Raw genomic sequence first — 13,654 nt, forward strand, 5'->3', positions numbered from 1 at the left:
TGGGGGGGGGGGTCGGGGGGGCGCGCTCTGCCTGGGGGGAGGGACTGGTAGGCAGCGGCTGCCCTTCCAGCTGTGTGCGTGCTTCCCCTAGGCCACCGGTAGACCCCACAGAAGGGTCTTCCTGGAAAGGACCCATTGGGAGAGGGCTTCCATTCAGGGGTAAGGGGACCCCAGCAGAATGAGACTAGAGGTGTGACGGAGGGGGCTGTAAGCAGCCCGCAGGAGGAGGCACCCCCTTCTGGGGTGACGATGTGGTGGGTCACATCGCCACAACCGAGTGATGCGGTGGGTCTCCAAGGAGCCCATCAAAGTGCTCCTGAGACAAAGTGCTGGTGGCGTTTAGAATCTGCTACGCCCGGCCGGCGCCGGGTCGTTAGACCTTCTAGCCCCAGGAGAGCCTGCGGCAGCCCGGGGAGGAGCAGGAGGAGCAGAAGAGCTAGGCGAGGAAGGAAGAGGCTGCCCAGCCCCCTTTCGCAGTCAGCAGGTGTCCCCGCCAGAGGTGGCCTCAGCAGGGGGAGTTTTCCTTGTACACGGGCCTGCACTTAGATTATCATGAGTTGGCACTGCCAGACCACAAACGGGAGACAGTGCTCAGAAAAGCTACGGGCCGCGCCGAGCTTCCATCCAGGAACAGCAAAGGGGTCCACAGAATCGTCTCAAAAGGGCAGTGGCAGGAAGGAGAGAAGTCGGCTCAGTGCTTTTCCCTGCCCAGTCAAGCCCCTGTAGTACCCCAGCTACAAAACATTCATGACGCCACGGCCAGCGAGGCGGACGACTCCGAGCCAGGACACCGGCGTGTTCCCGCGGGCGCGGCGCCCAGCACGTCTGCGGCTCCGGGCTGCGCAGCGCGGCGGCGGCGACGGCGACAGGTCCCGGTCCTGCCGGGCAGCGCCCTCTGCCGGCCGGAGCCGAGCTCTGGGGCGGGACTGGGCTCAGGCCTCGGAGAGTCTGCAGTCTTTAAGGCGAGGCATCCATTAATGAACTGAACCAGCAGACAGGAGACCCTTGCAACTGGGAGGAGAGCCTATCCCGCGGGGGAGGGGGCCGATCTGGTCAGAAAGGTCAGCTCGGGGTGAGGCTGGACCTCAGGGGGCGTGTGGCAGGAAGAAGGGGAGCGAAGATGTTACTCTGGCGTCTGGGAGAGAGTATGGGCATACTGGGAATCTTCAGGATGTATTGTTGCTATTTCGTGCCTCTCAACTTTTGCTCGGGCTAGTATCGCTGCTTGGAAAACACTTCCCACTTTTATCTTTTTTTTGTTTTTTGTTATAAGTACTTAATGTATTCAAAAACATTAGAGAATAGATATATAAATATCCAGGTACCCACTGAGAAATAAGACCTAACAAGGACCCGTGTGCTCCTCCCTTCCCAGAGACGGCTCCTTAAATTCGTGTTTTTCATTTCTATGCAAGTTTGTATTTACTAAATATGTATGTATTTATAAATAATATATAGATACATGAAATCAGAAAAAATGAAACATATATCCTTTATTATATATACTATATTCTGTGTATACTTCATACTGTATAGTATATATACATATACAGAGCATGTAGTGTATGTGCTGTGTGTTAGTGGATAAGTGGGTATTTGTATGTGTGTATATATATACATATACGAGTATATTCTGGAAGGGGGGAAGAAACATTTTTTTCTCCTTAACACACTTCATTTAAGACTATTCCCACCTTTCTTTGTCTTGCTAACTCCATACAGTTGTTACTCCTTCAGGAAGCTTTCCCACACCCCCAGGCTGGGCCAGGCAACTATTCCTTCTCCCTGCGCTCTGTCATACTTACCAAGCTAGGTGGAAATGTCCTGTTTAGTTGTCTGTCTTCCCTCACCAGACTCTGACCTTCTGGGGGCCCAGACTGTGCATCGGGCATCCCTCCTCCTCAGCCTAGAGCCTGGTGCAGAGGTAGAGCTCAGGTTTTTTGATCTGATGGCAGGGAACATGGCTAGAAAGGCTAGTAAAGGTCTTGAATGACAGGATAAAGCGTTGGACTTTACCCTGGCTGGTTGTTTTCTATCTGTATTTTGTGGAGAATCTTAGATTCTCTGGAGGGGACCCAAGGGCTAATGAAAGATGGTCAAAAGGACACAGCTATAGCCTTCTTCATCCTCCTTCAGTCAAATCAATTTCTTTGTTTTGTTCAGTGGGATTCTGTGCAAAATTTCATTTAAAGAAATATGACATGTAAAAACAAAATTGAAAGAGATGATGAGTGTGTTAGGCACAGTAATGACCCTCAAAGATGTCCACGTCCTAATCCCTGGAACTTGTGAATATATTAGATTACATGGCAAAAGGGAATTATGGTTGCAGATGGAATTAAAATGGCTAACCAGCTGTCCTTGAGATAGAAAGATTATTCTGGATTATCCAACTATACCCAATGTAACCGTGAGAGGGAGGCAGAAGAGGGAGAACCAGAGAAAAGTAGCATGAGAAGGCATTCCTGGCTTTGAAGATGGAGAAGGAGTCACAAACCAAAGAATGCAGGCAGCCTCTAGATGCTGGAAAAGGCAAGGGAACAGTCTCTCCCCTGGAGCCTACAAATAGAAATGCAGCCCTACCTGTACTTTGATTTTAGGCCACTGAATCCTATTTTAGGATTTACTATTTTGAAATCCTAACCTCCAGGAGTATAAGATAAGTTTGTATTGCTTTAAGCCACTAGTTTTGTGGTGATTTGTCACAGCAGCAATGCAAAACTAATACAAGGAGCCACCAAAGGTGTTTGAGTGAGGTGGAGATGGGGTCCATCTTATACTGCAAGAAGATTGATTGTGATGGGAGGAATCATGGAGAAGTCAGAGCAGGAGCCTGTCACTGTGAACCTCAGGGTGGCAAAGGGAAGAAGGCCCTAAAAGATGGCTGGGGGTGCATTGAAGTCAAGGAGCCTCAGAAGGCCTGGAAGAAGGGTGTCCATTGGCTGAGTTTTGTGTATAAGCTTATGGATCTTGATCAGTGTTTCCTCTTTCCCCAGCAAAGCTCCCTCCCAGCACCTGTCTAGAGTGGGGAGGGGGTCCACAATTAGATTCCAGGACTCAGGCTAGTGTCCCTGCCTGGGGGCCAGCCCTGTGGACAGACCAAGAGCTCTCCAAGTAAGAGTGACTCTTGGAGCTCCTCTGTTGGGGACTGGCCATGGCAGAAGGAGGCTGATGACTCTCTGGAGTCCTGAGGCTGGCACTGACAGCCTCCCCACTGAGTGCCCTCTGTGGCATGCCCCTCCCTGGCGGGAACTCAGTGTCGAATTAAAAATATGGAGGAAGGCATGATGAAATACCTGAGAAGCACACCAAGGGTAGATAGACCCCCACAGTTTCCATTCATTCATTCATTTATTCATTTCAGTCACCTCCTAAGTTCCTGGGTGCTGGAATCATAAGGAAGAGTCAAGACCTGGTTCTGGCCCTCCAGGGGCTCCCAGGTAGGAGAGAGACAGACATGATTCTGGTGTGAGTGACTAGTCTTGTCTGGTCACAGAATTTAAAAATCTCACAGCCTGATAGTGATATATATGGCAGGTGAAGTCTTCCCAGGGGAGCAAACAAAACATGATTGGAAATATAAGTTGCAGTCTCAGTTTCTTTATCAGTAAATTGTATGGGTTGGGTAGTAGGTTCTTGCAGCTCTGACAAGCCAGACATTTGTGATGGACTAACCAGGGAATGCTTTGTTGATGTGTCAGTCCCTCTCTCTACTACCCAGTAAGCCTAGCAGCCCTTAGGCTGGCCTGGGAAGCTAGTTGCATCAGCTGCAGGAAAGACTGGGTTTTCCCAGAACTGGGGAGAGGTATGGCAGGGAGGAAGTTGGGAGTGGGGCTGGACAGGAGACCTGCCAGCTTCCTGAGTGCACTCTAGTCCGCCCTCACATGGAGCCTTTGTAACAATAACGTTTGCAGTGGATTCTCCGAACAGCAGAGATACCCATATTCCCGAGTAAGCAGACACCTGAGGTAACCTGAGGACTCCAGATGAGAGGCCCCTCCACTCCTTCAGATAAATGATTCCTCTTTAGCTGTGCATTTGGCTTTTCATTCAGTGGACTTGTGTTTTTTACTTGAAAAATCCCCCACTCAGACCAACTTCTCCACTTTCCAAATAGGAGACTAAGGCAGTGACTTGCTTAAGGTCACACAGCAAGTTAGTTGTGCCTCTAAGGAAAGTATTTTGTGATCAGTAGCACTTGCGGTTCCTTCTGCCTGGATGGCAGATCTTCCAGAAGCTGAGAACGTTTAGGTCTCAGCACAGCTGTCTCCCCTTCCCTGGGGTAATAGCCATGTTTGGAATTAGGCATCCCCTGGGGGTCTTGTTGAAATGCAGGTTGCAATTCAGAAGGTCCTTGGTGCGGCCTGGGAGTCTGCATTCATGATGAGCTCCCAGGCGATCAGATGCTGCTGGTCTGCAGACCACACTTTGAGTAGCAAGGCTCTAGCTTGTTACTGTATTTTTCTCTTCTTAGTGTATGTCAGTGTGATAGTATCATATTTATCTGTGCATATGTTCTCTGTGGCTCTCTCCACAGGACATATAAACTGCCCTGAGTGCAGGGATCTTTTCTGCCTCATGTCCTGTTATCTCCCCAGGCCCAGCACAGTGCTGACACATGGTAGGTTCTCAATACATGAGCTCTCCAGGTGACGAAGCAGGGGTTGGAGCACATGGGGGGGCTGAGTGATGGAAGGTGGGGGTGAGGCAGATCATAAATATAATGTTCCTGACTCTTGACCCCCTATGTTTCCCTGTAGGTCAGGACTGGAGTGACAATGTGAAGAAAAACAGCCTGAGACCATAGACATCAGGTGATGTCTCTATCACCTGATGTCTATATAAAAATCATTTTTTAAACTGGAAAACTTGTCCCAACCTTGGTCTGAGTCCATTCTGTAGTGTCCTGGGCCTGAGCCCAGCCAGGGTTACTTGGGGTCTGGCAGCCCCAGGCATGGCTTGATTATCTTACCCCTTGCACCACATTTACATGTTGTTCCTGGCCTGGCCCTAAGGGCCTTGACCCAGTCCATCTGGAGCCAGTTCAGTTTGTCCATTCAGATACTGTGAGGGCTAGGCCATTGGCAGCTCTGCTGAGGCCATTCCAGTAAGCACCTCACTCAGCCTCAGTTTCCCCACAAGAGGGCAGGAGGGAAGACTTGAGAAACTGAATGAAGCTTGGGGTCTAGTCCTAGCTCCTGCTTTTTCCCTTCCCTCCTTTTTCCCACCTGAAATGGCCTGGCTGGACCAGATAACCTCTCATCCCTGGGATGTGTCATCTTTGAGAGCAGGAACAACTGAGTCCCTTTGGAACCACAGTCCTGCTATATCCTGAAAAGACCCCACTGTTCCCCTTTCCTGCCTCCCTCCTCTCTCCATGCCGAGAACTTGCCTGAGTCCAGCCTGTCCCCTGAGAACCCCCTGTCTGTCTTCTAACCTGACACGTGGCCGGCAACATTTTATCCAGGGCCTTCTGTCTGCCAGGGAGATCTGGGGCCAGTCTTGGTCCACAGCCTGCTGGCTGGTGACCATTCATGAGGACCCTCCTCTCACTCTTCCCCAGGTCTCCGCGTGCGTCCCACACTCATTCACTCACACAGCTCGTTTATTCACCCAACTACTAATTCATTCATTCTCTCGCTTTTTCACTAACATACTCATTTTCTGCATTCCTATCTCTCTCCCTTCTTTTCTCCCTCTAATTCAAGCCCGGGAACATGTCAGGGAATAAACTGGTCTCAGGTGGAATTAAAATGCCCATGTAGAGGCAGAATAACACAACGAGGCACAGGGGCCATGTGCCCAGGAGGAGTCCCCAAAGTCTGAGCTGGAGAGGCCTTAACAAAGATCAGCCCTCTCAGTTTATAGATGGGTCAAGTGAGGCCCAGGGGGGCCCAGGGCTGCCCCAGGCCACTGGGTAAAAGAGGCAGGAGGCAGTTGCCGGGGCATTCCTGGCCTGCCCACCACGCCGGAGTCAGCTCACTCAGCCCTGTCCACAGCAGAACATCATGTTTTCCAGTTCTGACTTGGTGACCCAGAGGCTGGGTTAAAAACGCAAGAACTAAGGCAGAGAGTAATGCCCTTCAGGACCCAGACATGGATTCAGAAGGAGTTATACAATCAGGGCTGGATGGACCTTCCTTTCAGAGATCTCCAAACTCTTCACTTCACAGCATGACGCTGGAGCCTAGGGAGCCTGGTCACAAGTGGGCCTGGAGGCAGTGCCAGAACCCAGATGACAGCTTCCAGCCATATGGTCTTTGGCTGTACCCACCACTCAGCGACCCTGGATGTGTGAATAGAAGGGAAGCCTCATTTTTCTTGAGGAGAAAACATTTGAAGATTTTTTTCCTCAGTAAAGGCCAAAACCAAAAAATCTTATAGGGCTGGGAATGAATTAATCTAATGTTTATTTAAGTAATCTGTTAAATTCTTTAACTTAATTATTAATTTAGAAAAAAATGCCCTTTTTCATTTCTAGTTTAGTAAACTATTTTACGCAAACTTTTCACCCTGCTGACTGTTTGTGGTAATATTGGGCTAATGTGACTTGCTAACAGTTTTGTTGGTAATAAAGCAGTACAAAAAGCACCCCATATAATGAAGACTGTCAGGTCATGAGTATGGCACAGCCCCTTCTTTCCTGAGGAATCATTCTGGAAAGAGCCTTATAGTCAGGCCCATGAGGTCGTTTTGAGCACCTGCCATTACACATAGCTCCTGGGTGGCAACACATGGCCGCAGCCTCTTAGGCTCCTTTGCCACACCAGAGACCTCATTACTGTCTCCCACCAAGCCTGGGACTCTATTTTCCAAGGTGACTGGACATCATAACCAAAGACCCTAGAATGTACGAAGAAGTGAATCTAATGGTCACCATTCAACAAATATTTGCTGAGCATTTGCAGTGCTGTGCCCTGGGACGGGTGCAAAACAAACTGCAATGCAGAGTGGCAAGTCCTAGCATGGAGGGATAAGTGATGGATGGAGGAAGCATAGAGCGGGAGAGTGGAAGTGGCCGGAAGGCAGTGCACACTTACTGAGGTCCCACAGTATACTAGGTAGTTCGCAAACGTCATCTCTAACCATCGTAATCACCTGTAGGTAGGAGTCATGACACATCCCAACTCCTCCTTGTCTAAGAACAAATAATGTTTGTTCTTAGGTTTATTACTTTACCTTCCTAGGCCTCAAGTTTTTCATCTGTAAGTGGGGACCACCTTCCACAATGATTGCTAGGAGGATTGAGTTCTGTCCTAAGAACTTTGCATATTTTATTTTAGTTTAGAATAATAAGCCCTCAATTAATGCTTGCTCCTGTTACTATTACAATGTGAGAGGAAGCTGAGGCTCAGAGACGCCTGGTGCTCCGTTGCACCCACAACCTGCAGTGCAGAAAGGATTAAAGCGGAAATTCTGCCCTTCGCAGTAGGCCCATGCCTGGACTTGGCTGCCTCCTCTGCCCTGGAGAAGCAAGGCCAACCGTCCAACACAGGATCACCCCAGGTGACTTGTGGCTTTGTGCACGGCCAGCCCACCCAAGGAACTTGGAGAGAAGGATGATTACCACTTTCCTCTGAGGCCTGACAGAGCTGGGTTGAGCCTCCTTTTGTCATGTCTGAACTGTGGGATCTTGGTCAAGTACCTCTCCTTTTCTAAGTCTCAGTTTCCTCATCTGAAAAGGGGAGTGCTAATGTTTTTGTGCCTCATAGGGCTGTTGTGGGGATTAAGTGAGTTAAAGAGTGAGAAATGGCTTTGAACACTACTCTGTTGTGCTAATATAAGCACAGTTAAGGCCGGTGACTTTGGGGTGGGTGAATATTATAATTCAATAGGAAGGGATTGTAGGGAGGTAGGATTCAGTTCAATATAAAAGTGAGCTTTCTCATAGCTCTGGCCAAAGGAGTGGAAGGGTGGGGTGGAGTGGAGGATTGACAGTTGGGAGGGTGCAGAGAGGGCTCCTGCCTCGGGGTGGAGGTGAGAGTGGCTTAAATGAGACAACCCCGAAGTCCCGTTCAGCCCAAGATCCCTTTCAGCCTAAGATCCCCTCCCTGCGTTCTCCTCCTCTGCTCTCCTCCCCTGTCAGGGCGGGAGGTATCATCACCCAGCAGGTCATTTTACACAGGGCAGTGTTGGGAGCAGGTACCTGAACCAGAACCCAGAAGGTCTTGCTCTTCACTTGACTCTGCCACTAACTTGCTATGCAACTTTGGGCCTTTCTCTGAGCCTTAATTTTCCTAATAATCTCATAAGTAAATATAACAAATGAAGTTTGTACACTGTGACAATATGGCTATGCAAAGCATTATTATCTTCCAACACTGCTGGTCAAAGTCAATGGCAAAGAGGAAGCATTGTAATTTGTGGAACTGCTGGTTAGAGTTTGGAGAGGCCTTAGTAATAATTTAGAATCTGCACAGATACTACATCTGGGGGTTATGCTTTGTGGTGTACACAGCATTTTCTCGGCTTTGTCTTATTTGATTCTCACAACACCTCAAATTTACAGAGAATATGGATACAGTTAATTTGTGTGACTTATATAACTTCATGCATCAGTCCAGAGCACTGATTGGAGGTGGGAGAGAGGTGATCCTGGGCTGGAATCCCAGCTCCAGTGGGAACTTAGCAAGTTCCTTAAGCTGTCTGCACCTTAGTTTCCTCATTAGTAAAACACGAATATTAAAACAGGCTTATGGTGAAAATTAAGTAAGATCACTCATGAAAGAGCTTGCTGCAGAACATGATATGCAAAGTAGGTGCTCAATAAATGTTAGCCAGCGAGCAATCAAGAAACTCAGCTAGGAAATTGCAGGACTAGGCTTCTGGCCCTGATTTCAATGCTCTTTGCCCCACACCAAGCTATTTCATTTCGTAACCCTCGTCGTCCCTTGCTCATTTCACAGCTGAGGCAACCCGGGTTGAAGAAGTGAGCTGTGCATTAGGAGGCCACCCTAAGCAGGCAGCAAAGAGGCAGCTTGGTCTCAGGTGACCCGAAAGAATTATTTATTGCCCTGAGGTCAAGTGCACCAGTTGCCAAAGGGAAAAGCTTCCCTCTAACTGGCCCTGCAAGCTGATGAAGGAAGAGCCAGGCTCTTGCAGAGGCAGTCATGTAGAGCTGAAATGACAAGCAGAAGGCTGGCATATCTGTCCCTGGGCAGATGGATCACCTGATGTAGATGTTGAGGCCTGAGCTCTGGGATTGGCCTAAAACAGGACTGTGTTGACCCAATGGCTGGGCTTTGGCACCCTGTCAATCTGCCATCAGAACCTAGAAATAGTTCTGGGCAGTGTGCTGGACAGAGTGTGTAAGAGAAAAGCGGCCATGCAGGTGCTTACCAAGCGCTACCCCAAGAACTGCCTGCTGACCGTCATGGACCGGTACTCAGCTGCGGTACGCAACATGGAGCAGGTGGTGATGATCCCCAGCCTTCTGCGGGACGTGCAGCTGAGTGAGCACAGGGGCCCGGCTGAGCCTGGGACCCCTGATCTCTACACCTACTTCACCATGCTTAAAACCATCCGCGTGGACGTGGACCACGGGCTGCTGCCGCGGGAGGAGTGGCAGGCCAAGGTGGCAGGTGAAGCTGATGAGTCAGAGAATGAAGCTGCAGAGATAGAGGAGGCTGAGGACGAGAGGGCCTCAGAGGAGCTGGACCTGGAAGCCCAGTTCCACCTGCACTTCTCCAGCCTGCATCACATCCTTACCCACCTCACCATGAAAGCTCAGGAGGTGACGAGGAAATACCAGGAAATGACGGGACAGGGCCTGTAGGCCTCGGACCCTAGGGAAGGTAATGGTGGCTATACTGGTGGGTGTCAGAGTACACTGAGAGACATTTCAGGGGAGCGGAGGGGGTAGTAGTGTCACCCAGTGGGAGAGGGACAACTCGGCTCTCAGACAGACCCACCCTCACGTCAGAGTATTGAGACTACAACCTTGGGGGGAGGGGGGGACAAGACCAGACCTGCCTTACTATCCTTCTGATCCAAAATTGGTGAATAAGGGCAGTGAACTGTTATGGAGAGGGAAGGAAAAGTGGCTTGTGAGTGTATATATCATGTGCACGTGTTTGTTTTTGTGCATGTGTGCATTTATTACTAAGTATAGGAAAGTTTGTAGATGTACAAGTTGAACAAATGTGTTCTGTCAACTTCTTTAAGAATCTGATTAAAGCTATGGACTGTCTCCCCGGAGTTCAGGTATATTGACACATATGTGTACATACAACTTCAGGGGATATGTCATCCACCAATCCTAAGAATCTCTGTATTAAGAGCTTCCATTTGAACACATAGTAAGTGCCAGCACAGCCTCTTAAGTGCTTGACATAGAATTATCTCATTTGATCTTTACAATAATTCTACAGATAGGTTTTATTTCTGTTTTACAAACGAAGAGACTTACTCAAGGCATGTGTATTTACTTAGGTGTGCATCGTGAATTCTGTTTGTGGCAGTGCTTCCCAACACTTTTTCAGGTCACAGAACATGGAAAATTACATTTACATGGCATATGTGGGTACATAGGTGAGGCTGCTCACAGTACTCCTGCAACTGGCAGGGTTACTCTGGCCATGCTGGTTGCAACCAGCCAAATGGAAAGCCGGGAGACCACTGTCGTGGTACCCTAATCCGTTCTGGGCACACACAAGTGTGGAAGGCAGGCCCATTGGAAAACCCTGTTGTGTGTACATATGCAAATGTGTTCATTGGAAAACCCTGTTGTGTGTACATATGCAAATGTGTTGGAGTCTGAGCCTGTATGTCTATGCACAGAGGGACTGTGGCTGTGAGGTGAGCATTAGCAGCAACCTGGACAAGCAGGTGGTGGAAGAGGGTTGGAGGTGGGAAGAGGACCTGGCTGTCATAGGTGGGTCACTCCTAGGTAAAGATCAGGAGAAACTGGATCACAGCACCTGCCAGCCCTTATCCCACAAACAGGATTCATCAGTTATAAACCACATCCATGTCCGTTGGAATCTCAAAACCGCCAGATGTAGGTATATGAGACGAGATTTGTATCTCCAGTTTACTAGTAAGGAAAGCCAGAGAGGTGAAGTGATTAGCCCAAAGTCACAAAGACAAAAGCAAGACTGGCCTCAACCTTGAGCTGGGTGTTTTTTCCACATACCTACTCTCTGCTGTATTGTTATCTTCATAATCTGCTTTAAGGGTGCTCTGTAATGATGGGGAATAAAAATGGACTCCCAAACGAGCGCACTGTAGCAGTGCGCCACTGGGCCAGCCCAGAAGTTCTTGAGTTAGACTGGGCTGAGTCAACAGCTCTGGGTTCAAGTTCTGGTTCTACCACTAATGAGCTGTGAGGCTTTCAGTAAGCCACTTCTCTGGGTTTCAGATTCTTTACTGAATAATAACCATAGTAGTAAAAATAACAGTTCATATTTGAATATTTTTATAGTTTTAAAATCACTTGCACGTCAATTATCTAATAGAATTATCATTCCCTTTTACAGATAAAAAACTGGAGTCCTGCAAAATAAAATGGGTCCAACGTTACTCAGTAAATGGCAGAGCCAAGATGTGAACCCTGGCCTAAGTCTAATTCTTTTTCTCTACACTAGTAGATCTTCTGTGTTCCTTAAAGCCTTAGAATTCTGCAGCCTGAACTGGAGGTGGAAATTGGGGATAGCAAAGTGGTAGAAACCTCACTCACTGGGCCGGCCCGGTGGCGCACTGCTAGAGTGCGCCGCTTGGGAAGCGCGGCAGCGCTCCCGCCGAGGGTTCGGATCCCACATACAGACCGGCCGCTCACTGGCTGAGCGAGGTGCGGGAGCAACACCGAGGGTTGCGATCCCGTTGCCGGTCCCGGCCCGGTACGGGCGCGACACTGAGGGTTGCGATCCGTTGCTGGTCACGAAAAAAGACAAAAAGACAAAAAAAAAAAAAAAACCTCACTCACTGACCAACCGAATAGCTTCAAAGACCAGAGCAGCAATTCTACACCACAATGCTTCAACACAATCTAACCTAACTGATTTTCATTCAATGAGGCAGTATGGTATAGTTTAAAAATCTGGGCATTTGTCCTGGCTCTGCCTTTGACCTCTGTATGACCTCAGACAACTTACTTCACATTTCTACATCTGTTTCCTTGTTAGTAAAATGTAGGAGAAACCTGACGGGTTATTCCAGCTCAGACAATCTATGATTCTTCTTACAGTGCCAGTTTTCCTACAGCAACACCCAACACTGAGTTTTTTCATTGTTCTTCCTGCTTCACTAGGCATGTGACAGTACCTTAGCTGTTTGAGTATACACTGACTTGGTTTTTTAAAATTTCTGCACTCCACAGATAACTTTACATGATAGAAAGCAGACTCTGTGATGAGGACACGGAGCAGTTCACTAGCCCTGATGATGAGACCAGAAAGGCCTGGACCTGTAGCTAGAAGTGAAGGCAACTCAGTTCTTCGGAATGCTTCTCTACCTTCCTCTGAACACCAATTCCTGGACTTACTGGCTTCAATCACCGGCTTACCTTTAGGATGTTTGCTGCTATTCACAGCTCCCCTTACTCCTTTCTCTAGCTTGGGGTAGTGACCAGTGGTTTATGAGGGACTAGACAAAGTTACCTGTCCAGTGTGGTACAGTAGAAAGAGAACTGGTGTTAGCATGTGACCAAAGTTCACATCCCTCCTCTTGGCAGTCAATCACTATGTGATCTCAGGCAAGTTATTTAAACCATTGGAGCCTAAATTCCCTCATGTATAAAATGGGGATAATATTATCTACCTCACAAGATTATGAAAATTAAACAGATGATGAATCAACCTGGCACGTAGAAGCTATTATAATAGGCTGATTTTTTCTCCAACTCTCATCTATGTTATTTGCTCTAGCCCTTGCTTTTTACTCTACAGAAGAGGCAGCAGAGTCCCATGGGTTGAGTAGTTCACCCTCTTGTACCTGCTGACCACTGATGAGGCCGAGCCTATGTGAACTATAAACCTATTCATTGCTGTAGCAATAAAGAAATAAAACCTTGTATTCGTATGTCTCTTACTTCTAACACACTTTCTAATATGATTCCATTTTTTACAGGTGGTACTCAAGAAAACAGAATTCATTTGATTTTGCTCAGATGCTGTCTGCTTATATGTATACTGCCACCTAATTTGGAGCACTTTCTAATATGATTCCATTTTTTACAGGTGGTACTCAAGAAAATAGAATTCATTTGATTTTGCTCAGATGCTGTCTGCTTATATGTATACTGCCACCTAATTTGGAATCACGTATAAAGAAACAATACTCTTATTTTCCCTCTAAAAACTAATCTGATTATAAAATCTGAACTTAGAACAAAAACTTTTTGGACAAGCATTTAGATTTCATAAGCCATAAAGAGTAACATCATTCCAGTTAGGTGCAGTCTTTTACTTCCCGCCCACCCCCCTCAACAAAATTATCAAAAGCTTTATTTATGATTGGAATTACTCAACAAAAAAGCAAAAGCAAGTGAGCCTGGAAAAGGAACTAAGCTGTTGTCTAGAATGTGCTCAGAACATTTGATACCTCAAAGTCTCTCGTTTCTAATTATACCAAATTCCACTGTAGTGTTAGCTACTGAACTCACTTTTTCCAGGATGATCTATCAGAGAACAAAGACCCCTTTTTGCAGTACCAGACT

The 13,654-nt window shown here is 47.7% G+C and overlaps 1 protein-coding gene across 3 annotated transcripts in view; it reads left to right on the top strand.

Annotated features, from left to right (window-relative positions):
- Positions 1 to 13,011, top strand: part of THRSP (thyroid hormone responsive) — a 13,220-nt gene extending 209 nt beyond the window's left edge. The window contains exons 1-2 of one of the 3 annotated variants that reach the window (XR_550040.1): positions 974 to 1,061; positions 12,317 to 13,011. Coding sequence is in view for 1 of the 3 variants with exons in the window: in XM_008566006.1 (XP_008564228.1) it covers positions 9,326 to 9,775 (450 nt within the window). In the remaining 2 variants the exon portion in view is untranslated. Of the gene's footprint in view, positions 1 to 973; positions 1,062 to 9,311; positions 9,795 to 12,316 lie in introns of those variants that run through there. The other 2 variants (XM_008566006.1, XR_550041.1) reach the window with 2 other exon arrangements.
- Positions 13,012 to 13,654: the final 643 nt, after the last annotated feature.

Source organism: Galeopterus variegatus, unplaced genomic scaffold (assembly GCF_000696425.1).
Source record: "Galeopterus variegatus unplaced genomic scaffold, G_variegatus-3.0.2 Scaffold15, whole genome shotgun sequence".
NCBI lineage: Eukaryota > Metazoa > Chordata > Mammalia > Dermoptera > Cynocephalidae > Galeopterus > Galeopterus variegatus.